Here is a 23312-nt window from a genome sequence, read left to right on the forward strand (position 1 = left end):
CCGATTGTTTCTTCGACATTTCAGTTTGCACACAGGAAAAGAAAATGATACAACAGTATTGCATTCCTAGGGTACATATTCAGTTGTATATTAATACATATATACTTAGCTAAAGTTCTACCACATGGTCTATGTTTCTGTAGAAGCACTGTTTTTTTCCATCTCTGCATATAAACCACTCTGTGTATATAAAGAAAGATATGGATTTTTTTTTAATGCAAACAAGCATATATATGTAAACTGTACAAAACATAGTTCAGCACTGATAGGAAATGTTCTGATCCAGCTGAACCAACCCACCATTCCCCCATTGCAGCAACATTTAAACAGGGTGAGAATGTGATTGAAGCCACCAGACTGTTGATCAGTAAAAGTTGTAGTATCATGCCTCATAGAGAAATCTCAAGTATTTTGTTTTTCCAGCACACTGAATGAAAGAGACAGAAATGTCCAGGTACATGAGAAACTGACAGGAAGAAAAAAAAAAAACTGGGTATATATAATTGTTGCTTATATAACTCGGCTGACCACACAGCTGAAAATAATAATTCAATAGAAAATTTTAAAAAAAAAGAAAGAAAAAAGAAAGAAAAAGAAAAAAGAAAGAAAAAAAAAAGAAGAGAGAAACTAAACGTGTGAAAAAGAAAATTGGGCAAATAAATCTTAGTCATGCCTCTGACATTGACCACTTCATCAAACTTTCACCACGGGATTCAAAAAGACAACTGAACACAAACCTCAAAATACATAATAATACTGAGAAGTTTACAGATATGAAAACAGTTTCAGTGTCTTGGTAAAATGGACAAATTACATTCAGACTGATAAACTAACTACAGTGTGGCTGAACGATTGATTCTCCATTCACTTAAGACATTTCTGTCTTTGATTTTGTTTTGATTTTTTTGTCTGGTTCAAATATATTGCATGTGAACAAAGTTGAAAGAGGTCCCTACCCCCTTTATTTTTTTTTCGTATGACCCCAACTTCTTTATTCAGATCTGGTTGGTTTGTAATCAGTGAATCTTCTTTCATCAAACAATGTCTCAGCAAAAGTAATCAGTATCATCACAACCACCCCTTCCCCTTTATACAGATGTTTGGTGTGCTACCAGTGAATCTTCTTTCATCAAACTGTCTCAGCAAAAGTAATCAGTGTCATCACAACCACCCCTTCCCCTTTATACAGATGTTTGGTGTGCTACCAGTGAATCTTCTTTCATCAAACTGTCTCAGCAAAAGTAATCAGTGTCATCACAACCACCCCTTCCCCTTTATACAGATGTTTGGTGTGCTACCAGTGAATCTTCTTTCAACAAACAATGTCTCAGCAAAAGTAATCAGTGTAATCACAGCCACAAGAGAGATGAAAACGGTCAGCAGGGTGATCTAAACAGATGACGTATGTCTGTCATGTGTCGATGGCTGCAGCGTCCAGGTTGTTGGACCAGTTGACCAGGTCATCCACCTCCTTCTCCCAGTCCTTGCCCTCCATGCCTGCCGATGCAGGGTCCAGCACTATCTCCTCTGTGGGTGCCGGTGCTGCTCAAGGCAACAGACATGGGGGTTAAAAGTTTCCCAAACAGGGGCAGCCCCCCCCACTCTCCCAACCCCCATGCCTTTAAATCACTGTTTGAGCAGAATCTCTCATTAAACCTTGGTTCTTTTAACAGTGTACCTTCAGTACTACAGTTATGTTAAATTACTGTGTCCTCATGGTGACATTAAATTGTCATAACCTAATGGACATGTTAAAATATTGAAACATACACCTGTACACATAAAACACTAGTAAAGACTCAGACCAACTGATCAGTTCAATTCAGTTTGAGAACTCAGAACCCAGCCAACTGCATTGCAAAATAAAGTATCAAAAGAAGACCTCCTTCTTCTGCGTTCACTCGTATGCACACGAGTGGGCTTTCACATGTATGACTGTTTTTACCCCGCCATGTAGGCAGCCATACTCCGTTTTTGGGGGTGTGCATGCTGGGTGTGCTCTTGTTTCCATAACCCACCGAACGCTGGCTGACATGGATTACAGGATCTTTAACGTGCGTATTTGATCTTCTGCTTGCATATACACACAAAGGGGATTCAGGCACTAGCATGTCTGCACATACGTTGACCTGGGAGATCGTAAAAATCTCCACCCTTTACCCACCAGGCGCCGTCACCGTGATTCGAACCCGGGACCCTCAGATTGACAGTCCAACGCTTTAACCACTCGGCTATTGCAAAAGAAGACCAAATCAAGAAAAATCCTTTCTTTCTCTAGGAGGAATTCTATTCTTTTGCAGGTGTGTGCTGCAACTCAACAGTATCTGCTAGCAGGCTACTTTGTGTTCAACTATTTTTACCCTTTAAACACTAATATTTCCATTTTCAGGGGTTTGCATGCTGGGTATAATTATTTCTATTCCCCTAATCCACCAAACACTTATATTGATTATGATATGTTTAAGGTATGTATCTCATCATCTGTATGTGTACACAAATGAAAAGGATTTGGGCTCAATCAGGTCTGCACATATCCGTGACCTGGGGCTGTATTCAAGACAAAAATAATTTTGCCTGAAGGCAAGTTACCCTTGGCAGGGCAGGGACCCATGGTTACAGTTCACCTTGAAGACCAGGTTATCTTTGTATTCATGAAACACAAAGTGCACTCAGGCAGCTAGTCTATAAATAAAAATCCTGGGGATTCCCTTCTGCACATGCTCTTTTACTTCGCACTGCGCCACAATGTGACAGTTGAAAAAAAAAAGAAAAAGAAAAAGAAAAAAAAAGAAGCTTCATAGGCAAAGCATCAACAATTAGAGTCAGCAACTTGTCAAATCTAGGGGCCGCTCTAACATTTGGTGTTCCTGAATACTGGTCATTGCTTACCCTCAGGCAGTTTGCCTTGCCTCAGGCAGATTACCCACAGGCACACATTCACCCACAGGCACAATGGTCTCTTGAATATGGCCCCTGGGAGATCAGGAAAACTATCTCCACCTTCAACTGATCAGGTAACCAATGGACGAATTAGACCCATAACCCGTCAGATATCTAATACTAGGATTAAACCCATGACCCTCAGATTGAAAGTCCAGCACTAAGTACTCGGCTAAGGTGCCCATCAATTCTATTCACTTTTACTTGGTGCCATACTGACTGCGCAGGGCTAGGTGGGACTGAAAACGTGCCGTCAGGGCAAAACCGTGTTGGACAATAAAATCTATTAAAAATAAAAAACCTCTTAAAATTAAACTTGTAAAGTAGGTATGTGCCTTTTACATTTAGCACATGTTGACTGCACTAAAACCTCTGCAATCACCCTTTCTGTAAGGTCTGGCATTTGTTAAAGATGCCAAGACACTGAAATACACACTTTTCTGCATACTGTTTGTTGGGTATGTCCGCTTTTGAGCACCACTCTCTTACACATATAATTACATTATTTGTAGTTATAAACATCTGGGATAATGTATTCTGAAACCTCAGATGTGTCTGGGGATTATGTATAGAACAAAGAAAAACAACAACAAAATGTTCATTTAGTTTTCATGAATACAGGGGAAAAGATGTGGTATCGATACAACACCAAACTACTCCAGAAAAGAAAAGATGCTGGACATGACCAAGATAAAGCAAAGAAAATGGTGCTGGATAGGACACATCCTTGGAATGCCCACACACACTTTTGAGAGTTGCCTTTCCCTGGACACCAAACAGAAAAACAGTACAAAGACGACCAATGGAGAGAGGGTGCTGAACTGAAAAAAACAAGAAGAAAGGAAATCTGAAGGAGCTGCACCTGCAGGGGAAGTTCGCTTAGACTGCACAAGATAAACAGCAGTGGAGTTCTCTAATGGCCACCTTATGTGCCACTGGGAAGAGAACGAAGTAAATCAAAGCAATAACAGAACTCACTGGGCGAGTGGCGAGGAGGGAGGTAGATTTTCTTCATGCGCTGCAGACGTGCCAGCTTGGCATCCCTCTCCTCACTGAAAGACAGCTTGTTCTTGAAGCGTCCAAACATCAGCTGCTTGTGTCTGAGGAAAATAGTCATTCATTTCATCAACAATCTTGGGTGCATACACAAACACACTGCTGAGTGTCTGAGGAAGACAGAGTCATTTGTTTCAATAACAATTTTGATGTATACACAAACACACTGCTGTGCGTCTGAGGAAGACTGTCATTTGTTTCAATAACTAACTTGATGTATACACAAACACACTGCTGAGTGTCTGAGGAAGACTGTCATTTGTTTCAATAACTAACTTAATGTATACACAAACACACTGCTGTGCGTCTGAGGAAGACTGTCATTTGTTTCAATAACTAACTTAATGTATACACAAACACACTGCTGAGTGTCTGAGGAAGACTGTCATTTGTTTCAATAACTAACTTGATGTATACACAAACACACTGCTGAGTGTCTGAGGAAGACTGTCATTTGTTTCAATAACTAACTTAATGTATACACAAACACACTGCTGAGTGTCTGAGGAAGACTGTCATTTATTTCAATAACAATCTTGGTGTATACACCATCAGTGTTGTGTACACACATACTAACTCACTTCATTTCATCTGATATTTCTGGTGAACTGATATCAAACTGAAGAACATGAACACACACACATATATTTCTTTCTACTCCGGTATACAATATTTCTCGAGACCCTGGTGCGCATAGTAATAAAAACATTCTTTTCTGTTTTTCTTTTTCTTTACACATGCATGCACTTACCACACTATAACTTATAAAGAAGACTAAATTCACAATGTATACACGTTTTTTTTTAAAGAACAGTCTGAAAATAATTATGTTGAAAATAAAATTCTCACTCCTCCATCTGGTTCTTCATCTGTTCCTCCAACTCTTCAGGGGGCAGGGCCAAGTGCACTTTCTGCAGGGTCGGTTTGAGCTGCAGCATCTCCAGCACTGTGACCACACATCAGTCACTGCTACCATCGACTGCCATTAAGATCAATCATGGTATCACCCACACAGCCATTACTGCTGCTATGGATTGCTGATACGATCAATAATGATACCACCCTCACATCAGTCACTGCTACCATCGACTGCCATTAAGATCAATCATGGTATCACCCACACAGCCATTACTGCTGCTATGGATTGCTGATATGATCAATAATGATACCACCCTCACATCAGTCACTGCTACCATTGATTGCTATTAAGATCAATCATGGTATCACCCACACAACCATGACTGCTACTATGGATTGCTGATACGATCAATAATGATACCACCCTCACATCAGTCACTGCTACTATGGACTGCTATTAAGATCAATCATGGTATCACCCACACAGCCATTACTGCTACTATGGATTGCTGATATGATCAATAATGATACCACACACACATGTCACTGCTACTATGGATTGCTGATATGATCAATAATGATACCACACACACATGTCACTGCTACTATGGATTGCTGATATGATCAATAATGATACCACACACACATCAGTCACTGCTACTATGGATTGCTGATATGATCAATAATGATACCACACACACACACATCAGTCAATGCTACTATGGATTGCTGATATGATCAATAATGATACCACACACACATCAGTCACTGCTACTTGGCACTGCACACATGATCAGCTTTGATGGTACCACCCACCCATTTTTTTTTCAAACATTATTTCTCATTCAATTATTAAATTGAATAAAGAACAGAAACACATTTAACAGACAACGAAAAACAATGACTATAGAAAGAAAAAAAAAAAAAGAAAAAAGAAAAAAAAGAAACTCGGTATAAGAGTGAGTAGGGCTACGCCTGACAGGCAGCATAGTCGTAGCTCTCATTTCTTTTGTCAGTTGTGTTGGAATGTGATTGTGCGTCGACGTGTAAGATGTGTATGTGCTTTATGATGGAGTGGAGTATGCGTTGGTGCTTGTTTTGTGCAATTTTGCCACCGGAACTTCAAGTTATTTGGACATGCTTTCTGTGCAACCTGGCAAGTATTCTTGCTTGTCAGAGCACGCCATTTCTTCACCATCCCCTTTCGCACGCGCAGCCCGCTCCGCGTGTTCCTGAAGCTGACCTCTACCACAGGCCCTTGCTTGACGTTCATTCTCCCCGTGTGTCTTACACACGGGACCAGCTCCTGTCCGTGCCTCCTGCAGCACTTGACCCTTCTGTCATCGACGCCATCAGAGGTGTGGGTATAGGTTGTCACCTCCCCCTGTGTTCGCACTCATCGTGCAGGACATTGCAAGCAGAGGAAGATAGCTGTTGTGTGTGGTACTGGACGTGTAACTTCCACTGACCATACTGTTAAATGTATCAACTTTAATAACCTTATTTGTGTACCTCTGTCCTGCTTTCCCTCCCACCGCTCAGCTCAAATTTCTCTAGGTCTGTTCAACGCCCAGTCAGTTGGTCCTCACCTGAAACGCTTGGCTATCAATGAACATCTGCTTTCGATCAGCCTTGACGTCCTGTGTATCACAGAAACTTGGCTTCGCAGTACTGGGGATGAAGCTAAGTGTCGAGATCTCGCTCCCCATGGCTACACTACCATCTCCTTCCCTCATGTTACAACAACTTGTGGGGGAGGAATCGCCTTCGTTGTGTCAGACAGACTGCTCCCACACACAACGTACACAACTGACTTCCCCTTCAACCATGCCTCCTCTGAACTGGCTCAGTTTTCACTGTTGCTGCCACATTCCCACCTCAGTGTGTTCTGCCTTTACTGTCCACCACCAAACAAGAAAAATAAACTTTCCGATACATTGTTCATAAAAAAGTTTCTGGACTTGTTAGGATATGCTAACAGTTTACCAGGCTCCCTACTCACTATCGGTGACTTTAATTTTCATTTTGATTCACCCACACAGTTTTATACCTCCAACTTACTTGAAGTTGTCAGTATGTTTGATCTCAACCAGTCTGTAACTGAGCCTACACACAGTCGTGGTCACATCGTTGATTGGGTGTTACAGAGATGAGGACTGCCTCCTGAAGTCTACCACAGTCCATCACACCCTGTCCTCTGACCATTACAGTGTGATGTGTCATCTGAACCTCACCAAACCTTCCGCCCCCCCCGTGTGTACAGGGAGGTGCGCACACTGACCTCAATTGACTTAGACTTATTTAAAGTTGACCTGCTGACTGATATCCCTTTTGAGCTGACTGCTGACCAGCTATCCACTGTCCTGCATGCTGTAATCGACAGGCACGCCCCGTCGACTCGGCGCCTGATCTCCAATCATCCCCCGTCACCTTGGTATAACACCGTGGGACCAGAGCTGTTGGAGGCCAAGCGGGAGAGAAAGAGAGCTGAGAGGCGTACCACTAGTTTGACCATCAGTTGGGACATTTTTCAGACAGCCAGAAACAGTGTAACAAACACTGTTGACAGAACAAAGTCAAAGTTCTACACTTCTAAAATCCTTGCATGCACCACAGCCAAACAGCTTTTCAACGCTACAAACAATCTACTAGGTAAAAGGAAAAACACCCCTCTCCCTACAATATTTTCGGTGCAGGAACTCTCTCAAAAGTTTTCTGACTTCTTCACCGGCAAAATATCATGCATTCGTGAGAAGCTTGACTCTGTTGTGTCTTTCTTTACCCGTTGAAGAAAACGTGTACAGTGGTCCTGTTTTACATTGTTTCCAATCGGTTACTGAAGATTTTGTGAAGAAAAATTGTCTGAGCACTTGTCCGAAATCCTGTGAGCTTGACCCTGTCCAGTCTTCTTTGTTGGTTGAATGTTCTGATGTTCTACTGCCACATATTACTTATGTCATCAATTCTTCCTTACTGTCTGGTTGTTTCCCTGAAAGTTTCAAATCTGCTGTTGTACGTTCACTCATCAAGAAACCATCTTTGGATCATAATTGTTTGAAAAATTATCGACCTGTCTCAAATCTGTCATTTTTATCAAAACTGCTAGAAAAGATCATACTGTCTCAGTTCTTAGCTCGTCTGGAACAAAATAGTTTACTTAATTCCAACCAGTCAGCTTACATAGTTGCGAAACGGCCCTTCTTAGAATAGTGAATGATTTCCTTTCTGGATCTGATGAGGATAAGATATCTGTTCTTGCTCTCTTAGACTTGTCAGCAGCTTTTGACACTGTCGACCACTCTATCCTCTTGAACAGACTTAAAACTTCCTTTGGTATTCGTGACACTGCACTAGCATGGATCATGTTTTACCTGTCAGATCGTACACAGAAAGTGTGTGTAAATGGTAGATACTCTCGAGTATCTGCCTTAAAATATGGTGTCCCACAGGGGTCCGTCCTAGGTCCTGTTCTTTTCTTGCTGTATGCGACTCCTGTGTCAGATGTCATCAGTCATTATGCTATGCTGCATGAGAGCTTTGCTGATGACACTCAACTTTATCAATCGGCTTCAATAGCTGGATTTGATGCACTGGTGATTCAAACACGGGAGTGCATTGCTGGCCTAAAGGACTGGATGACTCTCAATAAGCTGCAACTAAATGATAAGACTGAATTTAAGATAGCCTGTCCAAAGAAGTTTCGTCAACATCCTTCCTTTCCAAACTATGTTCTGATCAATAGCATACCTGTTTCACTTTCTTCTTCTGTTCACAGTCTTGGTGTAATCCTTGACCAGTCTTTCTTCCAACAGCGCATTTCGAATATCTGTAAAGTTGCCTATTTGGAACTGTGTAGAATCAGTTCTATCCGCCACTATCTCTCAGCTGATGCAACCAAGACACTTGTATGCGCTCTGGTTCTCTCAAGATTGGATTACTGCAACTCTCTTTTGGCCAGCCTTCCGAAATATCTATTAGACAGACTCCAACGAATTCAGAATAACGCTGCCAGACTCATTTGCAGAGCTTCTAAATTTGACCATGTTTCTCCTCTCCTTCAGTCTCTCCACTGGTTGCCTGTTTCTGATCGAACAGACTATAAGCTATCCACTCTGACCTTTTCTGTAGTCGATGGATCTGGCCCCAAGTATCTTTCTTGCTGTATGCGGCTCCTGTGTCAGATGTCATCAGTCATTATGCTAGTCATATCTATACTCCGTCTCGCCAGCTCCATTCTTCCTCTAATACTCGGCTTCTCAGGATACCTCACGTTAGTAGTAAGACCTATAGACACAGATCGTTTTCTTTCCAATCGCCAAAGACGTGGAACAAGCTCCCTGATAACCTCTGTCATTCTGATTGCCTTGCATCTTTTAAATCTCGTCAAAAAATCACCTTTTCCCTCAGCAATAAGTTCAATTGTGGCAGGTCCACTTCCTTTGCGTTAGCTGTGCTTGACTATGTGTGTATACACATGTATGTGTACATAACTACATGCATATATATGAATGTGTAGTGTGTGTGTGTGTGTGTGTGTGCGCGCGCGCGTGCATGAGCGTGCGCACATGTGTATATGTATGTTTGTGCGTGGTCAGGCATCTGCTTGGCAGATGTGGTGTAGCGTATATGGATTTGTCCGAACGCAGTGACGCCTCCTTGAGCTACTGAAACTGAAACTGTGCGTGCCTATGTGTGCGTATGTGTTGAGGGTAGCTGTTAGGTACACATGTATGTTAAAATGTATGTATGCATAATGTGTGTGTGTGTGTGTGTGTGTGTGTGTGTGTGTGTGTGTGTGTGTGTGTGTGTGTGTGTGTGTGTGTGTTTAGTCACATTTTGGTGTGTGTATGTAACATTGATGTAATGTGTTATGTTAACAAAAGTGTTTTTGTAAAGCACCTAGACCAGATTTCTGAATAGTGTGCTAAATAAGTATCCATTATTATTATCATTATCATTATTATCATTATTAAGAAACAACACTACTGCATTAGAATCTGGTCCCAGCATGTAATGGATGCACATATATCTACATATTATGTGGGAAACATCAACTTGGATAATGTCAGAGACATACACATTATGATCATGCCACCACCCACACACTGATCACTCCCACATGACTCACACTGGTTCTGCACGGATTCCTCAGGTTTGGACGTGGCAATGGACCTCCAGGTCATGTGGTAGTCCTCGAAGGACAGCTTGGTGGACCGCAGGACACCGCCTCCGGTGCGGGGGGCGGGTAACTGTCTCACCTGGTTTTCTGGCAGCTGGGCAAACTTCACCTTTGTGTCCTCCAGGTGAGGGGACGCTCCAGCTGTACAGGGCAGTCGGAACACCTGGTCACACCTGATGTCTCACACACCTTCATGTCACACACCTGTCTGTTCTGTTCTTCAATGATTAACTCTTCCACCGCCAAGTTTCTGTGTGAAAAATGCCCCCCAGCACCAAATATTTTCGATCTGATGCTCTCAGTCACAGGCTTTGGTTCATGTCTAACACAACACAATGGACTTGTTCACTTCATACTGGGTCAGGGGGCAAAGGTTTAGTTATTGTTCTATTGGCAGGAAACCGGCTGCAGCTGTCAAGCTTTGCTACAATGTGAAAAATGGTCTTATCAACATGACCCTCGATGTCAACTTAATTCACCTGTGGCGGTGCACTGCCTGGTTAAATAAAGTTGCCTATGGTGGGGAAAGAGTTCTCACACACCATGTTACACCTCAGTCTGTTCTGTTCTTTAATGATGAATCAATCTCACACACCTTTCTGTCACACCTCAGTCTGTTCTGTTCTTTAATGATGAATCAATCTCACACACCATGTCACATCTCAGTCTGTTCTGTTCTTTAATGATGAATCAATCTCACACACCATGCTACACCTCAGTCTGTTCTGTTCTTTAATGATGAATCAATCTCACACACCATGTCACATCTCAGTCTGTTCTGTTCTTTAATGATGAATCAATCTCACACACCTTTCTGTCACACCTCAGTCTGTTCTGTTCTTTAATGATGAATCAATCTCACACACCATGTCACACCTCAGTCTGTTCTGTTCTTTAATGATGAATCAATCTCACACACCTTTCTGTCACACCTCAGTCTGTTCTGTTCTACAGTGATTAATCAATCTTGCACACAGTGTCAAATCTCTGATCTGTACTTCAATAACACATTAGTCTAAACTATTTACCATTTTTAAATCCAAATCAACTCAATTCCTAAATGATTAATGTGTGTGTGTGTGTGTGTGTGTGTGTGTGTGTGTGTGTGTGTGTGTACACTCACACAAAACACACATACACACACACACAAACACGCACACATACATGCCAATCTGCAACAAACATACACAGACACATGGCAAAGTAGTTAGTGATGTGGCATGACGAGTGGGAAGACACAGGTTCGATCCCCATCACAGATAAGTTGTTTTTTTTTTGGCCCATGGTTGGCTCCTTCACCAAGCTGAGTGTGGCTATGGTCCAAACAGGAAGACTGGAACGAGCTGAGTGTGGCTATGGGCCAAACAGGAAGACTGGAACGAGTTGAGTATGGCTATGGGCCAAGCGGGAAGACTGGAATGAGCTGAGTGTGGCTATGGTCCAAACAGGAAGACTGGAACGAGCTGAGTGTGGCTATGGTCCAAACAGGAAGACTGGAACGAGCTGAGTGTGGCTATGGGCCAAGCAGGAAGACTGGAACGAGCTGAGTGTGGCTATGGGCCAAACAGGAAGACTGGAACGAGCTGAGTGTGGCTATGGGCCAAGCGGGAAGACTGGAACCACAGTCGAAGGGTCACCCACCTCATGGATGTGACTCTGGGAGTGCTGCTCAAATCTCCTGACCTACACAGCAGGTGACTGTGTCTCTCAGCCTGATCGATGCCATGGTATACGTATCATCACAGTACAGCCTTGTCAAGTAATCCCCAAACTAAATTAACACAGCAGCATCTTTATCAGCCCTATCGTCATCAGAATCTAGAAAACATAAGGTCAGAATCTAGAAAACAAAATGACGATAATTCTGGACAAACATGTATACACACAAAAACAAACAAAACAGAAAACACAGGCACATGCTCACCATCAATTCGCTGACTGGCAGTGACACACTCCACCACCATCTGTCTGTAAGTGTGTGGTGACTGACTCATCATTTCAATGGCCTCTGGGTTGATGGCATTGTTCAGGTTGGGGTTCGAGAGCAAAACCTGATGCCACACACACACACACACACACATACAAAAAGATCAAGAAAAACCAAATAAAACCAGATTCAGACAAAAACCAAAAACAAAAAAAAACCCCAAAAAAAACCCAAAACAAGCAGCACTGATACTCTTTTTCTTGATACCCCCCATCTCCCCCTAAACCTGAAAAAAACAACAACAACAACAACAAAAAAACAGAAACAACACACACACAGAAGTGTGTGAGTGATGGCCTTTGTGGAGTGATGGCCTATAGGTAACGCATCTGCCTAGGAAGCAAGAGAGAATCTGAGCATGCTGGTTCGAATCATGGCTCAGCCGCCGATATTTTCTCCCCCTCCACTAGACCTTGAGTGGTGGTCTGGACGCTGGTCATTCAGATGAGATGATAAACTGAGGTCCTGTGTGTAGCATGCACTTAGCACACGTAAAGGAACCCATGGCAACAAAAGGGTTGTTCCTGGCAAAATTCCGTAGAAAAATCCACTTCGATAGGAAAAACAAATAAAACTGCACACAGGAAAAAATACAAAAAAAAAAGGGTGGCGCTCTCCCTGGGGAGAGCAGCCTGAATTTCACAGAGAGAAATCTGCTGTGATACAAAGAAAGACAAATACAAATACAAATACAAAACAACAACAAAAACAAAAACACACCAGCGTTTTGCCAACACCCCAGGTTCTACCCAGCAAACCCTTCAACTCTGGGCTTTCACATTTCTTCAGTGCAGCTGCACTGCAGTTTCTGATGACCAGCCTTACAAGAGCTGAGTACACTGTCAAAACCACACTTCACATATTGTCATCAAAAGGCAACATGCTGAAAGCACTGAATTTCGCCAGGGACAACCCTTTTATTTCGGTGGGTTATTTTATGTGCACAAAGTGCATGCTGTACAGCAGACCTTTGTTTCTAGTCTCATCCAAGAGACTAGCAGCCAGACCACCAGTTCCAGGTCTAGTGGAAGGGTAGCAGCCAGACCACCAGTTCCAGGTCTAGTGGAAGGGTAGTAAAAATCCAGGTCCATGTATGGGACTCAAACCCACGAACACTCGCTTCCTAGTAAGGCGTATTACCATCAGGCCACTGTCAGGGGCATATGTCACGCTAAACTGATGACAGACTGACACACAGTCAGGTCTGAACCCATACACTCCATACTTTAGGAGGAGGGGGTGTGGACATGATCTGCGACACTGTCAACCAGATAACTGGAAGAAAACTCAAGTGTAACTCTATAATTAGACTTTAGGCAAATATCACTTCGTATAGACTTCTGATAAAATACATGTTTTGGCTGATGAGGAAAAATAAAAGAAAGAAAAAAACCCCCACCTAAACAAACAAAAAAACCCTAATACAGTTGAGGCTCAATGGATAAAGCATGCTGCTTCATTTTGAACCCCCCCCCCCCCCCCCCCCCACCCCCAAACAAACCACAAACCATTTCCTTTTGCATAAAACTTCTGTGTTCACGAGCTGCAACTCCCACATTCACTCATATGTACACGAGTGGGCTTTTACGTGTATGACCATTTTTACCCCGCCATGTAGGCAGCCATACTCTGCTTTCAGGGGGGTGTATGCTGGGTATGTTCTTGTTTTCATAACCCACCGAACACTCACATAGATTACAGGATCTTTAATGTGCGTATTTATCTTCTGTTTGCGTATACACATGAAGGGGGTTCAGGCACTAGCAGGTCTGCACATATGTTGACCTGGGAGATCGTTAAAATCACCACCCTTTACCCACCAGGCGCTGTCACCATGATTCGAACCCTGGAACCCTCAGATTAAAAGTCCAACGCTTTAACCATTCAGCTATTGCACCCGTCATGCATAAAACAATACAAAAGAAAGTAAAAGGAAAAGAATAACTGGAATTTTTTTTTTTTACAATCCTTTTCCTATTCAAATGAACTTTTGTACCTGCAGGGTCACCAGTAACATGGAAAGGCTGAAGGTTGGCTGCCAAAGGTCAAGGTTGTCCAAGTAGTCAACACATGGGCGTCCAGTCCTCATGTCCACTGTAACATAACTGGCTGCATTTCTGTTTCTGCATTCAGTTACAGTTATGGGATTTCATTTCTATCCTGCCAATCAGAACATGTTTGTCAAAGCACGACTACCTGTGCGAGAATATTCATCTTATTCACCACCAGTGTCTTTATGCAGGAATCTGTCTTAAAATATACCCACTACTCTGCAAGTGCCAAGAATGTGAAATTACGAAGTATTTCTGGTAAATGTCTGATGTGCTGAAGAGACAAGACCAGAGTGTATCAAGAAGTGTGGAGACCATTTGTACATACATGCACAGCTGATCTGGGTGTTTTCAGCAGTCACAATAATTCAGCAGCACACTGACATGTGTGAGTATATGAAACATTTTTTTTCCCTCACAGAGGATGGTCATGTATTACATCTTTTTAAAACAAAATCTGTTGTTGTTGGTTATTATTGGGGGATTCTGCTGCGGGGTGCGCAGCTAGGCAAACGGTTGATGTCAAATGCTTGATATTGCAACGGGATACACAGCTGGACAAAAAGTTCATGTCAAATGTATGGACACACAGTTCAACCTCTACAGTAAGGTATGACGACCATGTAGGCATGCATGCATGCACACACACACACACACACATACATAAAAAACCAACACACACATATAAATGCAAGCACATGCCCACTAAAAGTGCAGCAGCAAACAAACACGTTGACACCCCCCACCCCACAAGTCTGTAAGCATGCACGTACACACACACACACATGCAAACTCAACACAAAGAAAAATAGTTCAAGACATGCATAACATACATCACTGTTTGTGAATTCTATTGTACTTTTCATTATTTGACATCATCATACCACTGATACATTTCCAGTCTACCTACACTCACCCAAACCAACTACCTTGCATTCATGATGCCCCGCCCTCACAACAAAATACCGCCCATTCAAGCATGCAGGGTGAAACTTCACTTGGAACTGAACCATGACACTCACTCCTTAACTGTCCTTGAAAAACAAATCTGGCTTTGCTCTCTCTCTCTCACACACACACAAACAGCCCAACTTCCCCCCGTGAAGCATGATGCATTCAACAAAATATACACTCTTCTATAAGACATACAGACTTACCATTAGGATGAAATGGAATGGTCTGGAAGTATATTTCTGGAGGCCTCACATTAAAATGTTCATCAAACTTGATGTAGATCTGGAAAACCCCACCTTCAACAGAAATGATGACAAAATCTTTACATTAAAGTTTTTTTCTTTTTGTTTTTTAAATGATACAAGACACACACACACAAAAACAGCAAAACATACCCCCCCCAAAAAAAACCAAAACAAAACAACAACAAACAAACAAACAAAAAACCCAACCCATGTTAAACTTGCCTTATCAGGTCTGAAGTTTCATTTTACTTAATACACTGACACAGCATGCTCAAAATACCACATGTGAACCATGTAGGTTGAAATTACAACAACACAGACACACAACTACTCACACACACATTGTGTACATACAACAAATGCCCACTATGTGACAAATTATATAAATATATATATATATATCTAGCCATAAGCATGCATGTACAACTGGTTTCTTATATGCATTTGTGCACTTATAAATCTATTTGTACATGTAAATAGGTATCTTTATCAGACACACACACACACACACGCACGCACGCACACACACACGCAAACACACACACACACACACACACAAACGCACACACACACATACACATACACAAACAAACAAAACAGACCTTCCCAGATGGTTTCTCTCAGGCCCTGAATTTTGGCCATCCATTCAAAGAAGTTGTCATCGCTGACTGGCTCTATGTCCACTCCCTGTGAACAGCACACAAGATGTGAATAATGAATGTGGCATACATACACATGCATGTGTCTATACACCTGTGAACTCACACCTGCATGCATGGTTATGTGCCTTGACAACACGACAGAAAGCACAAAAAAAGGTTTTGTCAATAATTTTCATTTTCAATTTCTTTTATTCAGATATCTTCATCTATAGTTATCCAAATTGCAGCATGTACTAAAACCAACTCTGCCTTCTGTGCCACTTTTGGGACAAGGAATCACATGGTGTTTTTTTTTTTTTCTAAAGTCTGAAACATGTAAACATTATTTCACATATTGCACACTTACCCAAGGAGGTGAAGTTTTTATCTTCTGGATTTCTTTTTCAATCAGAAGATGAGCTCTGGACAACATTGTGGCACCACTCTGCTAAGAAATCTGTGGAGGCAAAAAAAAAAAAAGTTTTACCATTCAGAGAAACCAAAAGTGACAATATTAAGTTACTCGATGATTCCCTATGGATTGCCGACACTGGGACTTTGACAGATGACCCTGTGTGTGGCTGTGCATGGGGACTCGGAATGAGCAGCATGGGAGTATGGCCAGTGAAATGGTGCAGTGGGGTGGGTGGGTGGGGGGAAACAGCAATACAACTTTGTTAAGTTACGCATAAGTTACACATAAGTAAGTAAATTGACTTCCAATTTTTTGCAGTTTCATCAGCACAGACAGAAACACTGACCATGAATTAATCTGCTAGACTGTTAAAAAAAACCCAAAAAACATGAGCAGCATTTTAAACAACTGTATAAGATTGAAAACAGCAAGAACAACACTCTCAGGACTAAAATAAATCTCTGCAACTCCAACATGTTATCCAAACCCCTTCATTGCTGTGAAACGTGGCAACTGAAACCATACAAGAAGTTGGGTGCCTTGGACACCGTACGCCTGAAAAGATCCCTGGCATCAAACGGTATTGAACGAGGACAGAGATCCAAGCAGATGTCTGTTTCAGCCACTATCTTCTAGCTGCATGGGTCCAAGGGCTTTGATGAATGATGCTTTAAACAAGGAAAGGACATGCTGGGTATTCACTAAATGGGTCCCTGGGACATTCCATAATTTTCTGACAAAATGCATAAAGAAAGCGAAAAATCACTGAGTCTATATTCACAATCAATTAATATAGAGAGGAGTTCTTTCCTTTTGTCACCTCTTGGCCTAGAAATCCAGATGACTGTGACTAGAAGGCATGCCTGCCTTTGTATGTGTGTAGCATATTTGATCAGAATGTGCAGCATTAGAATTTAGAGTGACCCTCTGAAGGTAGTCTGGGCCCTTTGTCTCATGACAGAGTTGGAGTGACATCAGAAGACGGCTGAAAACTGAACATGGTGGAATACCATGTCTCATACGTTCACTGCATGCCACAGGAGCGCCTGACTAACAAGGAAGCTGATTCATCCCCTAGGCATTTTTGTTATAATATAGAGTATTATTGTTTCCATTTCCATCCTATTTCTACCTCTTTTTTTTTATCAATGGTGAGAGAGAGAGACAGACAGAGAGAGAGAGGGGGGGAGAGAGTGAGAGAGAGAGAGAGTAGAGAGGGAGGTGGAGCAGTAATAGTGTAATGCTAAATAAAAACAAAAATAAGACTACAAACAGTGTATGTCTAGATAGAAATGCCCCAAATATGTATACATTCATATCCTATGACAAAATGTGTTCATCAGTGTTGCCAGAACATGGACAAACAATAAACATGTATGCAAAGACACGCACACAGACATACACACACACACACACACAAATAGTTATGTTTAAAACAAAGCCAAAATCTCCCAGCATAATTATACCTGGAAATTAACAGCAGTCCAGATCCACACATTCAAGAATTGCTTTTGCTAGGGCAAGTTGTATCATGAAGGTCAACGAAAACAAACACTATTTACATATATAAACACACTTTGATTTGTAATGAACAAAAAAATATTTGCAATGCTTTTGACATAATCATGTTACACAGAAGAAATGTCACACTTAAACAGCTATGTTCTCTCAAGCTTATGCATAATTTTTCTTCAGGATGGACAATTCCAAAGATTCAGAAGAAGAGATAATAATATTTTCATTATTTGTATTCATGAACATTGTGTGTGTGTGTGTGTGTGTGTGTGTGTGTGTGTGTGTGTGTGTGTGTGTGTGTGTGTGTGTGTGTGTGTGTGTGTGTGTGTGTGTGTGTTTGAGTGTGTGTGTGTGCTCTGTGTGCAGAAAATGTGTACATAAAAGCTTGACACATATGGAAAAAGAAGCAGATACTGCATGCTATTTTCTTGACACTAATAACATCTATTAACAAATCATACAAACAATGAAGACAACAAAATCACATTACATGTCATTTCTGATTAAAAAAAACACACAACAACTTTCAAGTAGAGAATAATCTAATTACATCAAATACTATACAGAATGGAAAGATGAAGCAATTCAATCGAACAGTTTATCATTTGCCCAAAACAAAATGAATGTTACGCTGGTAGATGTGGAATGAAATGGCTCACCTACTCGACTTATTCAACAGCCAAATCAAACGAGGTCAGCTCCACCTCTCTTCTTCAAATCAGGAAATGGGTCCAGTCATAATAAACAATCAGACCATCATATGGGCAGAATCTGTAACTGCTAATGAAACAAAAGTAACACCCCACTGACACACCGAGAGCGCTCAGCCTGCCGCCATCTTAGTTTTCCTTCGCGACAAGACAAAATACGGAGCATGCGTGGTGTAAGGGAAACAACTCTGTTTCCAACTCAATAACCTGAGTAAAACAAGATTTTATTCCCTTGCACAGCAGTTGGCACAATAAAACAAACAAAAAACACCAACTACTTACAACCACTACTGCTACTACAACTGGTTATAGTAATAATGATAATGATAATAATAAACATAATAATCATAATGATACTACTACTACTACTACTGCTACTACTACTACTAACAACAATAACAATGATGATGATAGTAATAATAATAATGATAACAATAACGATAATAATAATAAAGGAAGGTCTAAAAGATAACTGCCATCCAGTTCCACATTCAAGAATTGCTTTTGTTATCATCGTGAAGGTCAACATCAAATACTACATACTTATAAAATATAACCCGAACTTCCCACAAGTGCTTCACATGAAACATACATAACATGGCAAAAGCACATGTGTGTGTGTGTGTGTGTGTGTGTGTGTGTGTGTGTGTGTGTGTGTGTGAGTGAGTGCGCGTGCGGTGTGTTCACGCTTGGGTCGGTGTGTGCGTGTGCTTAAGTGCACACAACAGGGCTTCACTGAGTGTTGTGTTACGCTGCTGGTCATGCACCTGATCAGCAGATGTGGTGCAGCGTATATGGGTTTGTTCGAACGCAATGACGCCTCCTTGAGGAACTGAAACTGAAAACCGATCTGTTATGCGTTTCCCCACTCCCTTTTTTCTTGTAAAGATCATTCGATCTTTTATGTCTCCTTGTCAGGGGAAGTAACAACGAATGTCTTATGGATCGGAACATTTAGGAAAGTGTGTTCCCATTTTATTATTTAAAAAAAAAATAAAAAAAATTATATATATATATATATATATATATATATATATATATGAGAAAGAAAAAGGGGAGGTCCGAAGGGACGTCACTCTTCCTCATCTTCCGATCGATAACAATCGATGTTACTTCCCCTGACAAACTGTTTTTAAAGGCAGCAAGAGGACAGCAATGTGCCATGAAGCTTTTACATGCTACTATTACACTTATTTTACATGTTCCTGATATTACATTTATTTTACATGCTCCTAATATTACATTTAATTTACATGCTACTAATATTACATTTATTTTACATGCTCCCATTCTTCATCAAAGATCTCAAACAACTGGACAACATTCTGGTATGATAACCAAATCAGCGGCAGTGATAAGAAACTCTAAGGAGAGCTGGACAGTGCAAGGTCTTCAGAGAAGAAACCCCCCTCAGTCTTAGCCCTAAACTCCTTACACTCTTAGGGACCGGGTCGCACCCAGGCCATGACTCCTGGATGCGCTTGTATTGCCGCCTATTTTTCTCTCCCCCCACCCCTCCCGGTCCTCAGCAGGTTCGATTCTGCGCCTCCAGGGTGGTCGCCACTTCAGGACTGACGGTCACCTCTTCTGGCAGACGTACGCCAAGTTTGAATAGGGAAATTTAACCCATATGAAGTTTACTTTCATTCCTTCTCGACCATATCCAGCTGGAACTCTTTTCTGCTGTTTCTGTCATTGCTTTGAGAGCCCGTGTCCTCTCTCTGGCAGAAATCGACAGCTTTTTCATGAGGCTATAGGCAGATGCGCCCACAAACCCTCTTGCACCAATCACTATGGCGAGCCGACTTTGGCTTGGAAGCCATATTCTCTCGGGCTGCTGGCTAGACTAGCATACTTCTCATTCCTGTAGATGTGGGCTTCCTCCATTCTGCTTTCGTATGGCACAGTGAGCTCAATCAGAATCGTTTGTTTCCGACGTTGCCTTGGAGTGGAGTACTATGTCAGGTCTCCTGCCGCTCTTACATCTGATGGTTTCCGGGTGTTTCTCACTTCCCCTCTGGTAGGTCAACTGTGCATTCCCAATCTTCGGCACCATCAAGTACATTTAGCAAAAAAAGAATTTCAATGCGAATTTCAGTAGGTCTAGGTCTGTTACTGAATACTGCCTCCCCACTCTTCCTCCGAAGAGATATATTGCAAGGGGAAAAAAATTAATGCATCTTGCTACAGAGATTTTCAGGAAAACGATACTCCAGACTTATTTTCACACCAAGGCAAATTGAGCGTTTCCTGTGTCTGCCGGTCTTTAGGTGAATTAAGCCCCCCTCTATTGCCACAGTGCATTATTCTTTGTAAGTAATGTGTGCCAGGGCAAAATGTTGCTTTATGTGAAGTAGGATAACTAAACTGTTCACTTTAGTGGCTCACTTATTAAAATGTCCAATTTTGGGCTCTATCTTTTCTTATACTCTAGGCTATGATGTGAAAATAAGATTGATTGATGTTTGCAACTGTTATGGTGATATTCGAAAAAAAAGAAAAAATCTGAAACTACAAAAATACCACAAAACATTTCAGTATGTAATCAACCTGAAAATATACGTTTATTACTCACAGTTACGACTAGTAGACAGATTTTGGAATGACAGTCCATGACACACAGTGGATAGCGGAAAACGTGTTTGTAAACTTCAGGGATTTATAACACACACACACACACACACACACACACACACACACACACACACACACACACACACACACACACACCCTCCCCCTCAAAAATTGCTTGGAACAATTAAAGGGAAGGAACACTGATATATCTTCACCGGGCTGACCTATTAATGGGGTTACTTCCCTTTGATTACTTCGCGAAAGATTAATTTTGTACGCTGGCACTCAACATGGCCGAAACAGGGGTTTCTGAACTGACACGACATTAAGTTGTACTAATATGTATGCACGCATGCCCGCGTTCGTGCGCGCGTGCGCGTGCGTGTGTGTGTTTAGTACAACTCCTTAATGTCGTATGAGTTCAGAAACCCCGGTTTCGGTCATGACGGTTGAATGGATTTATCATTATTATTATTATTATTATTATTTATTAATTCCAGTTGAGTATTATACTGATGGGAAGTGTTTCGTGTCGCAAGATGATGCCCAATATAATAATGGTTAAATAGTTATCATTATCATCATCATAATCATTACTATCATCATTATCATTATTATTCAGTTTGTCTTATACTGTTGGGCAGACCTTTGAATTGGCACAGTCAGACAGAGACCCGCCCCCCTGACACCAGTGACGGGGACCAACCCAGTGAACGTCAGTGCTGACTGCAGAAGCGAGTGAGGGAAGGACAGTCAGTGGTGATCCGGGACAGTGTCACCTGTCATCAAGGCCAGCTCCGCGCCACGAGCTGCACGTGCAAGACCACCGTTCTCCGGCACCAGGTAAGCACATACATGGCAGTTCATTCTGTGTTTTCTCACGGCATCACCATTCAGCGGACTGGTCAGTCTGGTTATCCCAAGAGGTAAGGTGACATGTCAATATAAACTTTTATGGTTACAGTTCCTGGAGGGCCTCGTGTGCTTTCAGATTTTTTTTTCTATATTTATTTCACTTTGCGATTCCCGTCATCTATGTCATCTGACCAATTATCAAACTGACAATACACCAGTGACCGACACACACAGAGAAAAAAAACAAAACAAATACAAAGGTAGATTTAAAAAAGAAGAAAAAAAAAGTTTTCCATAATGATGAACAAGGGATTCAATATTTAATGAATATTCATACCAGTTTATTTCTATATAAAAAAGAAAAGAAAAAAAAGCGCTTTGTTATATATTTAGGAAATATCCATTTATTTGTTTACTTGATGAAATGTATTTCATTGTGTCATGTATTGAATTGTTGCATTGCCGATTTGCTGTACAGAGTTGAAGCAGACTATGACAGCCTCCAGAGGAGACGCATCAGGATGGAATGCACCTCTACAGCTGTAATCCTGGATACAGGGGGAACCCTCAGACTCTCGTCATGTGGACAGAGAAAGGGAGAGAGACAGAGACAGAGACACAGAGAAAGAGAGAAACAACAAACCAACCAACCTCCGATTGATGTGTTGCACACATTTCTGCCAGAAAACACAGCTCAGTGGCCCATTTAGGTTCAATGGAAACACTGACTGCCGGTGAAGACAAAATCAGAACACTCCCCTTCCTGAAAAAAAAAGTCCAAGGTGAAAAAGAATAATCTACTCAACAATCACACCTATAACCAAGAATCGTGGGCACATTGTGGAGTGCTCACCCCGCCAACGCTATCCCTGGGGATTCGATAAAATTTCATGGAGAAGTTTTCTCAAAATAGGCTCAAAATTGCCGTTTAGTCCTGGGCACAAGCTACATTTCATCCCCTCCACTCCAGTCTGACACAGTCATGGGTGATGGTGCGTGGTGTTGTGGTTTTTTGGAGTGCGCCGTGCGGCCCAACACCTCCGTCTTCAGCACTCGTGGGGTTTCTGTCGGGGTAACCTCGCCCTTCGGTCTTGGCCCGGAGACCTGTCCACTCCACGCCCACGCACTGTTTGAATACTACTCATTTCGTCTTGAGTGGAAACATTGTGGATATTGCCGACTACACAGTCTCCCCACTTAAGGCCTATCAAAAACAGTATAAAAAACAACAACACAATAATATATATATGTCCTAAAACTCCCTTCACCAGATGCCTATCCGAATATAGTATCGAAATTTAAAAAAAAATACAGATAGACAATTACATAAAG

The 23312-nt window shown here is 41.7% G+C and overlaps 1 protein-coding gene across 2 annotated transcripts; it reads right to left on the reverse strand.

The window, feature by feature from the left end:
- Positions 1 to 270: 270 nt before the first annotated feature.
- On the reverse strand, positions 271 to 18654 carry LOC143295294 (ubiquitin-conjugating enzyme E2 U-like). Of its 2 annotated transcripts, none has more exons than XM_076606915.1 (10): positions 18505 to 18654; positions 16279 to 16368; positions 15873 to 15957; positions 15229 to 15321; positions 14017 to 14114; positions 11958 to 12084; positions 9983 to 10174; positions 4846 to 4942; positions 3919 to 4040; positions 271 to 1542 (listed from the first exon to the last, which is right to left on the reverse strand). In XM_076606915.1, exons 2-10 carry the CDS (start codon positions 16342 to 16344, stop codon positions 1412 to 1414), a joined length of 1011 nt encoding a protein of 336 aa, XP_076463030.1. In that variant the 5' UTR covers positions 16345 to 16368; positions 18505 to 18654; the 3' UTR covers positions 271 to 1411. The 2 variants fall into 2 exon arrangements, with proteins under 2 accessions (XP_076463030.1, XP_076463029.1); XM_076606914.1 differs by having other exon boundaries at positions 18501 to 18654.
- Between the last annotated feature and the right edge of the window lie 4658 nt (positions 18655 to 23312).

The sequence above is a fragment of the Babylonia areolata genome, chromosome 20 (assembly GCF_041734735.1).
Source record: "Babylonia areolata isolate BAREFJ2019XMU chromosome 20, ASM4173473v1, whole genome shotgun sequence".
In the NCBI taxonomy this organism is placed as follows: domain Eukaryota; kingdom Metazoa; phylum Mollusca; class Gastropoda; order Neogastropoda; family Buccinidae; genus Babylonia; species Babylonia areolata.

Bases quoted from the DNA above. Each gene is read 5' to 3' on its own strand.
- LOC143295294 (XM_076606915.1), bottom strand. From the start codon at position 16,344: ATGTTGTCCAGAGCTCATCTTCTGATTGAAAAAGAAATCCAGAAGATA. The intron at 15,322-15,872 runs GTCTGTTTTGTT...TTTCTGTTGAAG, and splicing joins GAGAGAAACCATCTGGGAAG to GTGGGGTTTTCCAGATCTAC. The intron at 4,943-9,982 runs GTGAGTCATGTG...GTGTGGTCACAG, and splicing joins GGAATCCGTGCAGAACCAGT to TGCTGGAGATGCTGCAGCTC.